The sequence below is a fragment of the Platichthys flesus genome, chromosome 17 (genome assembly GCF_949316205.1).
Source record: "Platichthys flesus chromosome 17, fPlaFle2.1, whole genome shotgun sequence".
Classification (NCBI taxonomy): domain Eukaryota; kingdom Metazoa; phylum Chordata; class Actinopteri; order Pleuronectiformes; family Pleuronectidae; genus Platichthys; species Platichthys flesus.
Window position 1 is genome coordinate 2,982,426 of NC_084961.1, and position 16,925 is coordinate 2,999,350.

General features: G+C 43.6%; 1 protein-coding gene and 1 long non-coding RNA gene across 4 annotated transcripts; both read left to right on the top strand.

Annotated features, from left to right (window-relative positions):
* The first annotated feature begins 3,178 nt into the window (after positions 1–3,178).
* On the top strand, positions 3,179–10,471 carry eif3eb (eukaryotic translation initiation factor 3, subunit E, b). Its single transcript, XM_062410267.1, is given in 7 exon segments — positions 3,179–3,349; positions 4,024–4,102; positions 4,105–4,144; positions 8,954–9,061; positions 9,294–9,351; positions 9,353–9,430; positions 10,201–10,471. Coding segments are annotated over 7 exon segments (492 nt in total). The 5' UTR covers positions 3,179–3,259; the 3' UTR covers positions 10,240–10,471.
* Positions 4,622–9,139, top strand: LOC133972340 (uncharacterized). 3 transcript variants are annotated; one of them, XR_009924447.1, is made up of 7 exons: positions 4,622–4,899; positions 4,992–5,034; positions 6,161–6,266; positions 6,433–6,536; positions 7,961–8,070; positions 8,622–8,737; positions 8,954–9,139. It is a non-coding gene; the product is annotated as an uncharacterized LOC133972340 (long non-coding RNA). The 3 variants fall into 3 exon arrangements; XR_009924449.1 differs by having other exon boundaries at positions 7,969–8,070; XR_009924448.1 differs by lacking the exon at positions 6,161–6,266.
* Positions 10,472–16,925: the final 6,454 nt, after the last annotated feature.

Sequence of the window (16,925 nt, forward strand, 5' to 3'; positions counted from 1 at the left end):
CGCATCCTTCAAACCACAAATGGATCCAAAGCTTTCAGAGTTTACGAGTTTCACAGGAGGAGGATTCACTTCCTCTTTGTTTCTTCTTCTTCTTCTTCTTCTTCTTCTTCTTCTTCTTCTTCTTCTTCTTCTTCTTCGGCATAAAGAGGTAAAAAGAAGAAAGAGAGCGGCAGTGAAGCAGCAGCTCTTTGAACGGGGCTGACGAGTAGCGACGACAGCTAGCGTGGTGTTTGTTTCGGGAGGAAACAGGCTTCACGGGGAAAGAGTCTTAATTCTGTGAAATACTGGCGATGAGCTCAGGTTTCAACTTATCATTGCATAAACACACATCCTGTGCAGAACAAGAATCACCTTCAGTGAACCTGTGTGTTGACACAAGGAATTTATCTCCAGTTGATATCAATTTTAATTTGTTCTTATCGCACTTTTCAAAACACACAGGTGCAAAGTACTTTAAAACGTTACACACATTCCAAATACAAGAATACAAACAAACATCCACCCATACATGAATAAATCATGCAACCAAAATAAACAACAATTTAAGATGAAAACATAAATGGGCATTAAAAACCTTGAAGTGTCAAAATGTCCCAGACAAAGTGCAGAGGTTAAGGAGATACACGGTGGAATATCCATGTTTCTTTAATGATTACTGTGATAGACGTAATTAACAAAAATAATATAAATAATAGAGTACTATATTCAGTTTGTACTTGTTTGTGTATCTCATTGATGTTTGAAATATCGTCCTCAGAAACCCAATCTATTCAAAAGACAAATGTAGAGAGTTGTGAGAAGGTTAATGTGTAAAAATGAGTTTCAGAAGCCTTTTAAAAACACACACTCGACAACATTCGTCCAACGGTTTAGGACCAACAACCTCAGAAGCTCGTTCAAACCTGGATTTTAAATAGAATTGATTAACGTGATTTGCACTTCCAGGCCACCGTACATTTGTCTTTTACAATAAGAAAATAAGGGTATCTCAGCGTGTGACATTTTTTGTGAATCAAGATTTGTATTTTCAGGCCAGTGTGAGGAAATGTGTCTCAGCACTGTTGCCTGGTGACTGCAGCTCTGCACCTCACAAGCCACCAGCCACCGAATGGAAGACGCTCAGAACCTGGAGGAAGGAATCTCCTGGAGAAGCTGCTGTTCCTGCTGTTTCATTTCCACCTCCTCACTGTCAGAGCGAGGAAATGAATTCACCCTGACACACAGTGGTTCAGTAAAGCACCTGGTGGGAAGAAGCAGCAAACTAACCTGAAGACATTTAATTCAAATTGTCCCCAACAGAGGACGTTGAGCGCAGCAGAGCATCTCTTAACCGATGTTGCTCTTTGTCATTAATCAGTTTCATGCGTGTCTCTTGGCTTCGTGTCTTCTGTACATCCCCGGCTTCTTCTCAAGGTGCTTCACGTCCAGCTGGCTCTCGTGCTCATTCTCATAAAGCCAAGTGGAGGTGGACGGACGCCAACCGCAGAGCCTGAGTTAGGGATTTGTCCTGGATGGACAGCGAGAGGGCGAGAGCAGGAACGTGGACGTGTGCCAGCGAAGAGGACGTTCTCCCCTGTCTGGGTTTCTTTACTGCGATGGTGAATAAGTTCTTCAATGGAGGTTACACGAGGGACTTCATTGCCTCATAGTTATTCCAAAAAAAAAAAAGACGTCCACACTCAACTGAGAAATCCAAAGTGATGAGGGAGCAGGTTGTTGAAAGTTAAACGATGCAGTTCTCCATGAGTTGGCAGCTGTAAAATGATTTGCATGAAACCCCCACAGGATGAATTCAAATCATTGTGGTGATCCTGAGTTGTGTCCTGCACCAGGAGCAGATTAGACTTTGGTTTACGATCAGATACGTTCTGCTGTGCTACAGCTCAGCCTCACAGGGCTGCAGGTTATGCATGCCTTCAAAATGCTTTTATTTTTTGAGCTTTGTTTATTTGACCTTTATTTTGAAGCAAAGATTTCTGGTCAGTTAATGACTTGTGATCTTCATTAGACCTTTTTCACTTCGTGCTGAACAACTGGAAAAGTAGCTCTCCTTCTCCATCAGCTTCAGCAAACACACTGTTCAGGGTTTATTGGCTTTCTTCGGCTTCTGCAGATAATTGGACTCAGTCGAAACCGACAGGATCCAACTCTGTGAGTCCCTGATTGTGTGTGTGTATGTGTGTTTGTGTATGTGTGTGTGTGTATGTGTGTGTGTTCTCCTGCTCATTGACTGATGCTGGTAACACTCCCAGTCCCGGCTGTGGTGACGGCTGCTAACTGTCAGTCCGATCCCTCCTCCGACCTCAGGGACGACAGCAGAACCTCAGAGACTCTCCCGGGTTGGAGACCAGCAAGTGCCTCAGTCCATGACCCTGAAATACTTTTGAGATATTAATCCTTTTTTCGGGATGTAAGCTGCTTTTCTTGCAAAATACAAAAAATCTGTTGTTTTGTTTCCTCTTGTATTTCCTCTGCAGGGCCCCAGGTTCCTGGCTGTCTGGAGGGATAATGTTGAAGGCTAAAACAAATTGTATGTTTGTGGAGCTGAAGCACACACACACAAACACACACACATGCGCTCGCACAAACAAACACACATACGCTTGCACACACACACACAGTGACATTTTCAGAGCAGTTTATGTTTTATTCTGTGATGCTCCAGCTTCACAACCACTCACCTGTACTGGGAATAGAAACCACAGGGTTATCAAGGACGTTCATTCAGTGGAACACAGTGAAGAGCAGTTTATCAGTCTTTTTACAATACACTTCATTTGACAAAATAAATTCACATAAACCAGGATTATTTATCAATGACTGGGTCTCTTGCTGCTTTAATTTTTTGTTCTTTATTGTGATTTAATTTCTGTATCATTTCCACTCTTACCACAAACATGTATTAATTTGTCATGTTACTGCTTTTCAATCACTTATTTTTTACGTTTTATTTTGTTTAAATAAAGTAAATGAAATACAAATAAAGATAATTCTAATCAATTATATATAATAATAATGATGATGAGGATTCTTCTTCTTCTTCTTCTTCTTCTTCTTCTTCTTCTTCTTCTTCTTCTTCTTCTTCTTCTTCTTCTTCTTCTTCTTCTTCTAATAATAAGAATAATATATCAATGTTGTTAATACCTTTGTTTGACCAACTATAAATTGAACACCGAGATGACGTATGTGTACCAGGTGACGTCGTACTCATGGTTACTTGTGTGTATGTCAATAAAGTTCCGTCTTGAATCCAGCCAAGATGGCGGAGTCCAACCTGATCAGCAGGACAGCTCACTTCCTGGACCGGCAGCTGGTTTCTCCTCTTCTGGAGCTCCTCTCAGTGAAGGAGGTGAAACCCTGTTCGCTTCAGACAACGAGTCCACACGATGTCGCTGTTTGTCAGCGGCGATTTACACCTGAAAACACGAGGAATCCCCTCCGCTGGTTAGCCACCGGCTAGCAGCCCCGTTAGCCACCGGCTAGCAGCCCCTTTAGCTAGCACCTGGAGCCTGTCATCACTGGACAGCTACAGAGAAGTTTGAATAAACCGCGAAGACAAAAGTATTGATGTTGTTATTACATTGTTTACAATAATAACCCTACACAAGGACATAAATGTGCAAATAAAAGTGAGTTGAATATTGCACCTGCCCCTTAAAACACGTAAAAGATAAAATGGGCATTAAAAACCTCTAAGTGTAAAAATGTCCCAGACAAAGTGAAAAGGTTTTTGAGATACACGGCTGAATATCCATGTTTCTTTAGATGTAATTAACAAGGATAATATAAATAATAAAGTATATCAGTTTGTTCTTGTTAGTGTATCTCATTAACTTGGATAAATCAGAATTTATTCTTCAGAACATTTTTCCTCAGGAACCCAATCTATTATAAACTCATTGACTTGTATTTCCCTTGTGTACATGTCTGTGTTGTGTTTTCATTCTAAACTTAAGTTTTTCTATCTCTATTCATTTACCTTCATGTCTCAAAGTTGAACATAGTATTTCTGGATTCTAACAGATCTACAATGAGAAGGAATTCCTTCAGGGAAAGCTGGACCTCCTCAGTGAGACTAACATGGTGGACTTCACCATGGATATCTCCAAAACCTGAACCCGGAGAAGGAAACCCCCCCCCCCCTGTGAGTAATACAGTTGATCAGCACACGTGTTTCCTCGTTACAGCTTTTTAATTTGTACTGTGCAAACGTTCTAGACACTGAAATGAAAGAGTAGCAGCTTTTGAAGGCTGTAGGTCTGAACTCGTTATGAGTCGGGTGATTGACTGTGTGGTGGAAAGGAATGTGTACATGGAAAGTGCGTTAACCTTTGCATAGCATCTTCAGTTATAGATTTTGACTTCATAGTCATAGGGTTGAATCCTTGACTCAACTGATAAAGTGTTCCATTGGACGTTTGCATCATTTTGTAGGTTTCAGCTTCTGAAATATGATTTTTTTTCACTGACTTTCCTCTCTGATGAAAACATCAATATCTGAGTTTGGGACTGATGATCAGACTAACAAGACTTCATCTTGAGTTAAGACTGGTTCTCACTTTGGAGACCAATCAGTGAATACTGTGAAACATTATTTGAAAAATCAGCCGGTTATCTGCTATACACATTTTACCATATTTTCATTGTAATTCTTAATTTTGCAACCAGTAAAAAGAAAAGTATTTAGTTGGATAACTACGTGTAGATTCTTGGGTCGGAGATTGTCTCTTTTTAGCGGCATATAACGGGAATGGAAAATGTGTGATGGAGAACGTCATGTCGCTGCCCTGAAGGAGAAGAGGAGCTCCGTGGTGGATCAGCTGAAGCAGCTCCAGAGACAGAGCTCATTGTCCAGATGTTTGAAGATCCAGAGACCACACGGCAGATGGAGTCCACAAGGTCCAATCATCTGTTTCTCTCAAATACTTTAATACCACTATTTAAAAACACCTCTGACTGGTCTTTAAAGTCTTGACTGGTTTCCTCACCAGAGACGGGAGGATGCTGTTCGACTACCTGTCAGAGAAACACCATGTGAGTTTGAGATGTTCACAGCGTGTTCACACTATTTGTCTCGTTGAGGAGAAGCTGGACTGGTTTCTAATCCTGTGAGGTGGGAGGCACAATGTGTGTTTTTGTTTCCATGACAACCAGCTGCTACTGAGAGGGAGGGGGGTGCAGTGTTCCAAATCTCAGAATCCTAAAAAACGTCCAACTACTCCCACCCATGTGCTCATTACTCACTCATGGCAACTTCTCTAGCGATAGTCACTTTATTGTAACTCTCACTTCTCGTGTGGGATTAGTCGATGTACAGAAACATGCGTGCTCTCTGATGAAGAGGAGAATCTGTGGATGGCTTCATTATGTTTTCTTGCCAAACATGAAAGATTGATGCACTGATCAACCACGTCAACGCTGCAGCTTCTCCCATTGAGCTTCTGTTAGGGGAAGAGGCAAAGACACCAGCAGTTTTAATAAACAGTGGATTAGTAGAAGTGGAGAACATGTCAGTCAAAGCCAGTTGTTTCTTCTGTGTAACTGGTCCCTGGTGAGATTTGAACCTTGGTCAAAGTGTTTAAGTTCTCGTCCCCCTTGAGCTCTCTGTGGGGGAACTGGCTTCTTTATTTACTACATGGATCTAAATAATTAGAAACCGTTAATTGTTTACCGATATCTAGATAAGTTGACACAAACTGTGTGTGTATCGGGGTGAAATCATGACGCCCCACTCACGTATCATAAACCTGCTGCTGTAAGAGAACAAGACGATCATTATGGGCTGTTAAATTCCCAGAATGTGAGCATAGAAAAGACTCGAGGGCAAAATAAATCACTGAGCCAAGGTGGTGAGAGCAGAGGAAGATATCATGTAGAGCGTGAGTGAGCTCAGCAAGCGTGCACACACACACACACACACACACACACACACAGACACACACACACCTACCTGCTTGCAGAGAATTTCATGCCTGTTGCAGTAACAAGCGCACCTAATGCCAGAGACGATGCTGTCAGCAGCCCGGAGCTGTGGTGGGACTTCAGAGCTGAGCCTGGACCGAGATGTCAAATCAGTGTTTGTGAAGAGAGACACCAAACACGTCCCTACACGGCTCTGCCACATCACAGGTTTTCTACTAATCTAGTTTTCCATGTACAGGGACATACAAGGAAGACTGTGAGTCGTCTACTTGATCACTGCAAGTTCATGACCTGCAGTCTCTGGTTAATTGTCAAGCAGGAAGTTACCTGACAGTGACAGTGAGGTAGATTCAATTAAAGCGTTGTCCCTTTACTGACGAGCAACAATCTAATCTCAATATTTACATCGTGAATCGACTTTCTGACCATTTCTCTGTAGTTCAAATAAAGACTGATGCATCATTTTCTAACCTCTTCTCTGTGCATCCTCGCTTCTTTTGGTTTTTCCAGTCACTCCAGTAGAGGACCTGGCTCATCCACTGGTCCCTCTTCATCTTCTTCAACCATCCCAAAGGCTGAGACAATATCATCGAGCTCTTCCTCTACCAGCCTCGGTGAGTCGACATTTTAACAATACAGCAAAGTAATTGGTAATATTTAATTCTCTGTTGGACACAGACTGGGGGACAGTGTTCGTGTAACCTTCTGTGTAGCTGAGCCTTTTTAATAATGCTTTACACAAGCATCTTTTTAGCATTAGAGGAATAATTCTCATCTCAAGGATTTAACCGACCTCTGAATGATGGTAACACGTACAAGGACCCGATCACAGAGTTCGCTGAGCGCCCAGAAGAAGCTCAGGGAGTGTGAGTCTGTGAGTTTCCTCCCCTTCAGGGTTACCGCTTGACAGTGTGCGTTTGTCACGGTGCACAGGCCTGAATCTCTCCCCCCCCCCCCCCCCCATACAAGTTAGACACAACACGGGGTAATATGAGGCTCCCCTTAGCCGCGGTGCTCTGATCTCCTGAGGCCCAGACGTTTGACTCTGCAGCTGTTCAGCCTCAGCAAATCCACGTCTGGCCTGATTTTGCTGCCTCTTGCTTTTGTTCCAGTTTGATTTTCAAAGCAGAGGAGCTGTCAGCGAGTGAAGCTCCCTCGCCTCCTCTCTGGAAACCCCTCAGCTGCAGTTTGGTTTGGTGCTCGGGGACCACTTTGCACATTCTCTAAACACACTCATCAACTGGTGTTTACTCATCTTGTGTAAATTGTGCGGGTGCTGCGGAGGAGAAGGTTTATCAAGTCCTTCTGTTGTCATGGAATCTGATGGAGTTTTATTGTGAAGGGAATTCAAGTGTACACACGTTTCCTCCAGAGATCAACAACTTGTTTTCATTTCTGTCCAAACACTCTGACATGATGTTTTGTTTCAGCACTCACTTGTTAAAGAGGAACATCACTGATGGATTGTCTCGATCTCAAGATGTGGAAAACAATTACCAATGGAGTATCTCTGGATTATTGTGGCACATTAGTCACAATGTTCCCCTCAGCAAAGCGGAGGGGAACATATCTCACACAATAACATCTCCTTTAATAAAATATTGTTGCCCGCGTCACATTCCAGATTCCCAGTGACTAATGTATTCATACATTTAAGCTCTTCTGCAGATTTAAGGTGGACAAACATCCTATTTGAGGTTCCTGTGTAAAAAACACAGGTAGAGACTTCACAGGATAATCTGCTGCAAAACACTCACATGTGCTGGTTTTCTTCAAAGTTCGTTTTGAGAGTGTGGCTCCATATCTTCTTTAGTATGAGCTGAGCAATCTTGTTGTTAATGTTAAGTTTGACAGTTCATATTAAAGCATGTATCACTTAGATAAACCTCAGTGCCTCTTTAATCATGTTGTTTCCAAAGCAGACTCAAAAACTCTGAGGAATGTTTTGTCATAAAGCTTCATATTTATGGTAATCAAGTAATGATAGGTTCTTATTTACTCCACAGAGAAGATTAATGTTTTCCTCTTTGTTTTTCAGTCTGTTAGTTAGGTGGTGGAAGGATGTGGTATGAGTCAGGGAAGAACCCACTGAATCTGGGTGTGGATCCAAATGTGGCTTCCTAATGGGACTGTTGGACCCTGACAGAGGTTTGTGTATTCTAATACAAATTGTGTGGAAATCCATGTGTTCGATTTTGCGCAATCCTGCTGACAAACAAACAGACTTGGGTGAAACCATAACTTCCTTGTCCGGGGGGTGAAAACTCTCCATTGTGAGGTTGTGTATTTTCATCCAGGACATTTCAGTGTTTGGTGGATGAAGCAGCAGCTGAAGTTCTGTCTGATTGGTGAATGAAACCAACCGAACCACAGGGAGCAGACTCCAGCACGTCACATGTGGTCGGCGTGTGGTGCTATTATGTCCTCAAGGAAACTTATAACAGACTTATAGTTCCAGTAAATCGTGGCTATGGTTAGAAATTATAGCGACTGTCTGAGTGATGGCAGAATTATAGAGAACGTTTGAAATAAAGATTTTTTGTTTACTGGAAAATGTTCTTCACGCTGGCAATGCAACTGGACTCACTCTTACTGTGGGAACCTTTGACCTTTTCTTTAGTCCGTCTACACGTTCTATATGTGAATGCTTTATGTGTGTGTGTGTGTGTGTGTGTGTGTAAATGATCTTTTCCCTTCAGATTCTCGTGAACGATGGCCTTGAGGACTTCACTGAAAACACCCGTCTCTTCATCTTTGAGATCTTCAGTCGGATTCATCAGTTCATGAGCATCCGGTGGAGGAAACAGACTCACGGGTCAGAGCCACTGTGTACCGGGCCTTTTTATTTGTGAATGCACCGATGAGAGAAAAAGGAATGAAAAGAGATTTTAACGTCTGCACCCAAATGATTGATGCTGAGCAATAAGTTTACTTCTCCGTGCTTTTACTTTTGTCCTCTTTTCAAATTTTTTAATATTCCCTCAAAGGAAATGTAGTGAACTGAAACGCAGCTCTCCTCCTTTCCTCTCAGAGTGCTGCCAGACGAGCTCCACATGACGCCCGAGGAGGCGGAGCGGTGGATCCTCAAACTCATCCCAAACGCCAGGCTCGATGCCGAGATGGACTCCAAGCTGGTGAGGCGCTGCATTCACTGATCCACCTTAAGTCAGACAGGCTTCAAGTCCCTGATCCACACGTAATCTCACCAGACGACTGATTTGTGTAATGTATCACAGCTTTGTCAGTTCATTTATTTTGTTACTGTTAGATTCAGAAAAGCGTCTTAAGACCCGTCGGGATTAGTCGAGCAGTAAAGTCCTTTAACGTCATTCTTTCAGATGAATCATTTTTATTCAATACATGTTTCCCAGGGGTCACGTGGCGATGGGCAACAAGGCAGTGCCGCTGTACCAGCAGGTGATCGAGAAGAACAAAGAGTCTGTCGTTCCTGAGCCAGATGTTGGCAAAGAACATCGAGGAGAAGGTGGCTCACACCAACAGGAACGAGGTAGAGTGAGAACCAGACACATGGAAGAGAACTGAACGCTTCTCACCAGCGTCTACTGTTGAGGGGAAGAGGATATTAATACTTAAATGTATGTTTTTTGAGTTGACAAATCAAGGTTTCATTAAAAACACATTCACCAGCTGTCTGATATCTACCAAGGCTTGATTCATTCTAATTTCAACCATTTTCCAGCATCAGTTCAGACTGTTCTCACCTATACTGGATCCACAGGCTTCATTTCCCATGTTTGAACCATTTAAACCCATTCTCACCAGTCTCCCTCCTGTCACTCGCCCGTCTCGTTCACCACCGTCTCTAGTCCTTCTGCCTCTGATAGATCTACGGGAAATACAACACTGAGATGAGGCTACATCTGGTCTTTAAAACGTAGTTTCTGAACTAAAATGATTTCTGAAGAAAGCTCCAGGAAAGCACATCACATGACCACTCACATGCACTGGGCTTGACAGCAGGCGAGCCGTAGCAACAGTGATGTGTTTTAAAAGTAAGCGTTGCCATGTGGAGGTGGATGTCTAGATTAGACTCCTCGTCTCCCCCTGCAGCCGATTGCAGTCTTTCACCTCTCAACTTCAATTCATCCAATTTCCTTTTGGTTAATTTGCTGCGCTGAAGAATTTGGAGTTAGACTTTTAGTTTTTTGCCAGTTTTCCATTGGAGGACGTTTATGAATGAAACACGTCTCTGTTCATCTTCTTAATGAAGTAGTTTGAACTTCTCTTCTCACACTTCTTCTAATGTTTGTTCCTCAGACTCCGAACTGGGAAGCTCAGGACTCCGGCTTCTACTGAACTGGAAATCGGCGACAGGAGGATGCAGATGCTTTTAGTACGTTATCAAGGCTTTTTATTCTATTGAAGAGTTTAATAGATTATTTATTATAGTTTATTATTAATTATCAACTTATTATTATTATTATTATTATTTTACGTATGCATTTCAAGCACTGGAGACAAAAGGCAGCTAGGCTTCATTATTAACTCATCATTGATGCTTCATTCACATTTGGAGATGTTTACATTATTTTCCTCTTCTGAAGCAACAATAAATCATCATTAAATTTAGCTTCTGAAGAGAAACTGATTCGACTTGTCTTTATTTGACCACTAGATGGCGTGGTTGGCTCATTTGTATTTTCTCTCAGCTGCAGGAAGCTTTTCCCAGTCTTTGACTTATTTCAAAACTTTGTATTATTCGTCATGAAAGAAAGAACAGACAGAAGGGCAGTGTCTGCATTTGATGAATTGTTCCCTGTTGAAAAAAACACCCCATGTCATAATTTTAAGTGCAAATATAATTCTGGACCCACACCTAAAGTTGATGGGTTCACTTCCCTGACCCAAACCACATCCTCCCACCAAGTTTCATCAAAATCCCTGTTATTGTGTAATTCTGCTGACAACGCACAGGGGAGAAAACACAACCTCTTTTGTTCAGGTAAAAGGGAAGAAGCAGAAGAAGAAGAAGAAGAAGAAGCAGATATTAAACTGATTCATACAGGAAATGAAAAACACTTTTGAAGTTCACCGTCCTCCGTCCTTGACCTGCTAGTTGAAAGAAAACACTTCTGCTGGTCTGTGAGATGAAATCAGATCAAACCTCACAAGACCCACATTTAGCATCAGTCACACTTGGATCCTTATCAAGCTCCTGTCTCGTTGTTTTTTTACTGCAGCCCAGTTCGTTGGAAATGTTGTTGTGCTGCTTGAACAGTTAATGTTCAACCAAACTTCATTTCTGCAAAGTCAATGACGCTACAGTGACGGCTGCATTTCTGCAAATATTTAACTTGCTCTGTGAAAGCAGTGAGCAGGATGTACATCTGAAAACCGGTTGGGTAAATAGTTCTGGTCAATTAGAGCAAAGTGGATTGTCGTCTGAGTGTAGTTCTGAGCTGAAGGTGTAGTTGGGGGGGGGGGGGGGGGGGGGTTGTCATTGTATGATATATGACTCGACATAATGACAGGCGTGAACACACCATTGGAATGCAGCTGTGATGACAGACATCTAAGCTTTTTACACACAAGTACAGTCGGCAGGTGCTTGAGTAAAGACTGGGGGGTGTGGTGGGGCGGGGTGGGGTGAGGTGGGGTGGGGGAAAGTGCCTCAGGTGCATTTCTGAGGTGCCCCTCATCGTGACAGCTCCTCCATGGGAGGACTCCTCCTGGTGCTCAGCCTGGGAGTGGCTGCTGGAGGTTTATACCAGCCGCTGTAACTCTGAGCCACTCCTCCAGACTGTTTCCGTACACACACACACACACACACATGCAAACACACACTCATGCACACACATACACAGTCACACATGCACACTTTTCCAGTAAAGTAAAACGTACACACATGCTTACACACACTCAGAGCTGACGTGGTCTGAGCAGCGCTGCGTCTGGAACAGCTGGTATCCATCTGGGGCTGCTGTTCCTTTGGCTGCTGCCTCTTCCTGCTGCTGTAGGAACCGTGGCTTCTCCCCCCCCACCCCACCCCCCTGACAGGACACACACCGACCCACTGCGACCCGTTCATGTGCTCCAGTCCCACTGTGGACGTCTGAGTACACACAGCCTTCAGCATGGACCTCCTGACAGCCTGGGCCGCCACCGACCCGGCTGTGGCCCGGCTCCTCTGGGTGCTGGCTCTGGTGCTGGCCACCCTCCTGGTCTGGCTCCTCTTCTTCTGCTGCTACGGCTGGAACCAGAGCTCCTCGTCCTCCCTGGAGAAGTACCTGGCAGGTAGGTGCCACCCACCCTGTCACCCAACCCCCCCCCCCCCCCCCCCCTCCTCTGCTCTGCCCTTTAGAGACCTGTGATAAACTCTCAGCTAATCTGATGCTTGTCTCTGCTCTGACTCAAAGTCAGGCTCTGTTTTTAGCAGCAGGAACACTTTTTTATTTTTTTTTCCATCCCCGGTTGTTAAATTGTTGGTTTCCTTTCCAAGACTCGACTGCAGGATTTGACATTTTCCAGAAACCGCTGCCTCGTGTTGGCCCTGCCTCCGTTCTGTGGTCACAGCACTCACTGTTTGTGCCGTTGCCCATGTGAGGGGGAAACAATGGCTCCTTCATACTCCTGAGGACAATAAAACATTGAATTTGTTCAACAGGCTGCTGTCAGCCAACTTGCTAGTTCCTTTCCATCAAACTGGAAAGTGTGATTTCCAGACTTTCATGCTGCTCCAGAGTCTGAGCTGAATGATGAGCTGTCAGCTGATGAGGGGACGTCAAGGCTCAAACTGCAGCGTCATGTTTAGCCTGCTGCTCGTCACAACGTGTGCATACAGGGAAACATGACTCAGGACTTCTCTGACGTCTGTGTTTTAACACTTTGACAGTTGTTGTGCAGGACAACAGGAATCGATGACAACTTGACAACTAGGATTTTTCTAAATCTGAGCTTGTGGGTGCCACACTTTACACAGAGAGGCCAGTTATATTTCAGATTCAGTAGTTTACTGTTAACTCTGTAACTTTGATTCAAAGCCGCACATCATCAAGTATATTTTGGGCGAAATAGTTTCTTGTTCAAGCTCAATGTGTTGTTCCCGAAAAGCTTATAAGTTCAAATTCTTAACAAGTTGTCGTATCTATTGTCAGTGACTCTATCTTTTAAAGACAGGACAGGGGCAGTTCAGGGGCCAATCAGATTTCAGCACATCTTCTTCTGATCTTTGTTTAACAGTTTTTCCTCCTTGTTGATTAAAATGTGTTTGTTTCCCACAGTGACGACGAAACGCTCCAAATCCAAAGCTCCGACTCAGGTGAGACAAATCAGAACAACTGAGTTTGAACTAGTTTCCTCAATCAAAAAAAACGTAAGTGTATAAAAGGTCTTAAATTCCAGTTTGCCCATCTGGAAGTCTTCACAGTTCTTCTGTCTGCTTTCAATATCCCACTGGCAGCTGTCAGAGCAGCTTGTAATGCCCTCTTCTGCCTTTAGATGTCCTCCTTCTCTTGCAATGACCTGCATGCTGCAGAGTGAAGAAGAGGGAGATGAACTAAACTCCTCTGAACCAGGACTCTGCCTGGGTCTAGGAGAGAGTTAGAGCTTTTCACTTTGTCACTGATCATATGAATCAATTATTGTTTAATTCAAACTTTGAGGGACTTAAAGTTGGCGTCTTTGGTCCTTGAAACAAGACAGGATTTCAACAATTCAATCGGTGAATAAAGTTTGATGCTGTAGATTAAACACTGAGACTTGAACCTCAAACCTCCTGCTCATCATGGTGAAAACCACTCAGATGTGTTTGTGTTTGAGACATTTCACTGAAAACCACAAATCTCAGCCTCATGGTGGCTCCAGAGCTGAAGTCCCTGTGATAGTCAGAGCAACTTTTCAGCTCATGTCAATACAGCAGGAGATATCACAGCCTGGATCGAGGAGGAGAACCCCCCCCCCCCCCTCGCCCCCCCTTAGCGTGACTTAAACATTTTGTAACTCGATGCTGCTGCTGCACAAGTGACTCATCCTGCAGCATATCCTGTTTTTACAGTAGACTTTGTTCCTCAGTCATATGAGGAAATGATTCATTCAATGTTTCCAGACTCTTTTGAACACAAGAGGAACTGAGTCGAGTGAAGCTGCAGAAAACCACAGCAGTGAAATCGCAGTTTGCATAACGTGCAAATCAAACACTGCAGGAGATATTAATGCACCACACCAGTGTCTCTCTCCCGCCTCAGCCCCATGTTGTTTATATCATTCCTATGTAATCTATGTAACTCAAGCGCTCAGCAGCTGCAGCTTCATCATGTGGCAATTCCACGACTAAGTATAGGCCTTCAGCGAGCGGGCTCTCTGTGTGTGTTGGCACAGTCGGTATGAGTGTTGTCTCACGGCGGAGGAGCACTGTGCACTCATTGTCAGAGATAAGTTGGAGGGGCTCCCTGAAATGAGTGGCGCTCTTTGTCCGGTTGGCACCGACACGCCGACGAGGTCCAGCTCCTTCTGCGGCGGCACAGAGAGACATGTGAGCGTCTCCGTCTGCAGAACAGAGCGACACTCACTCCAGAGCAGCAGTTATCAGGCTGTTTGGAAACCATCATGTACAAACACTGAAGTGGAAAGACATGGAGTCGATCTGCTGGTGATAGAAGCTGCAGTGTGTGTCTGCACCTCCGTCCTGTGAGCCAGCAGGTGTGCGAAGGATCAAACAGCATCGAGGGAAACGTTCCAACGCCTCCAGAGAACAATGAGAGGCCGTGAGAACGAGCCCGTGAACATTCCCAGTGTGATGTGCGTCAGCCGGGGGGTCGGAGGTCACACCCGAGCATCCCTGCCCTTCGCTGTTCGTGCAAAATGTGAATGATTTCCTCAGGATTGCATGAGATTTCCAGCTCGATGAAAGAGGCATGTGTGGTTTTTTGACAATGAGAATGTCTCACAGCTCTTCAGCCAGTTTGAATCTATAGAACGAGCTGAGCAGTGAAAGAATCTGTGAGCTTCACATATCACAACCTGCTGTTTTATCATATTTCACATGTGTGACTGGAGAGTGAACTTTTCCTGAAATCAAACTTTAAAAATGGAACTTCAGGTTGAGGTAAATAAAGATGTTAAAGACGCAGCTTTTCATTTCAGAGGAAGAAAAAGCCCAAAGTGAAGCCGGCAGCTTCTGTCCCCTTAGAGGAGGAGGCGGAGGTGGAGGTGAAGGAGGTGATGAAGGAGTCTGCTGTCGTTGGACATGAGCCTCCTCGTCCGGCGGTGAGGAAACGGAAGAGACGACCTCTCAAGGCCCGGATGGAAACTGTGACTGAGGAGAGACCAGAGCAGAAGGTGAGGAACGTTTCTCCACTGAGTCTTTAAAGGCTTCATTTCCTGGTATAAAGTTCAAGTTTGGCCTCTTTTAAAGATTTAAATGATTATTTCCAACAAGGCTCCAAAGTGATGCTCTCTGTTCATTTGGGAAACATCAGATTTTATAGTGTTGTTGCTTTTTCAGTTAATTGCATTTGAGCTTTTTGTTCTTTCACCGAGTCGTTAAAGTTAGACAATAGTGACTTGAACTGGTTCACTGTGGTACGAGCGGATGCCTGTGGAAATACAAAACATTGCACCTGAGGATTGTGGGTAGTGTAGTGCTTCTCCTTGGCTTTGGGAATAAAACACATTTTTCTCAAAATGCAGTTGATGTAATTCAGACTCGTGGATTTTACTGGAGCAAAAAGCATAATTTCATAACCTTGTGTCTTGTGGTGAGTCGGAACCTTGGATGGTTAATATATTATTCAAAAGCTCCATTCAGAAAAGCTTCATTCAGCTCAAGTGAAGGATTTATGTTTATTACCAGTGTGAGTGAACTTGTCTGAACTGACCTGGAGTCACCTTCACCGTCCTCGCCGCTCTGCTCCTCTCTCATGAAGCACTTGAGCAATGAGATTCAACCTTCGGGACAATGTGAACAGAGCTGGCACGGCCGCTGGAGCTCTGGACCGAAGGCACGAATCCTTTATGAACACAAGAGGGGACTCAGTGCTGGACTGAGCCCTGATTCATCCACCGAGTGGGAGACTAATCATGTCGCACAGGCCACACAAACAGTCAATCTGTCATTCATGCTGCTCGGATGATGTAACCGCTCAGCAGGACACTTTTTAATTTGACCCGGAGTGAACACGAGTCCTGAAAAACACAAATCAGAACAGATCAGTCACAAGTGGAGAATAGAATGAATCGATCGAGATTAAATCTTCCTAATGTCTCTGTCAACACTTGTCCTTTTACTTTTCTCTATGTTGAAGAATTGACTGATTGTTCATTGGTACATTGATCTTGACAGAAGTCAAATGGAAACTATTCAGGTGCATTTCTATGACAAGATGCTTCACACAAAGTTCAGTTGTCTTCACTTTTATCTGTAAATTTATTATGTAAACGTGGAGTTTAAAAGTTTGTATATGTTGACAATTTGTCAAAACCAGCTGGTCTAATGATTAAGGATCATTTTAAACCTGTGAATCCTATACACCTGACTTCAGGGACATGTAGGTGTTAGAAATGTAAAATCCTTTTTGTCCAAAAATATAAAAGTATTTTGATTTCCTTCGTCCCGACGTGACCCCTGAGGTGATGATGACAGATTAGTTACAGCATCTGTTACAGCAGTTTACCTTATAGGCATCATATGATACATGATACATAGTATAATAATATTTTGGGAACTAAAGCTCAAATCAATATCCTCTGGGATAATTAAGGTCTGTTTGTCTCTGGGCTGTTATTTTGGGCGTCAGGGGCGGAACAGTTTGGGAACCCTCTGATCTAAAGGACGATAAACTGACTGATGAAGTAAAAGAACAAATAAAAGACAGAAATGTCGTCAAATATCAGGACAAGTATTCAAACTACAAGTTCTCACATTGTGACTAAATTTGCCCGCTGCGTATATAGTGGAATAGAAGAATAATGCAGACTCTGTCATATTAATAAAGAATCTGCACATGATGCTACTGAACGCTTGTTTTCATATTAACTAATGGATC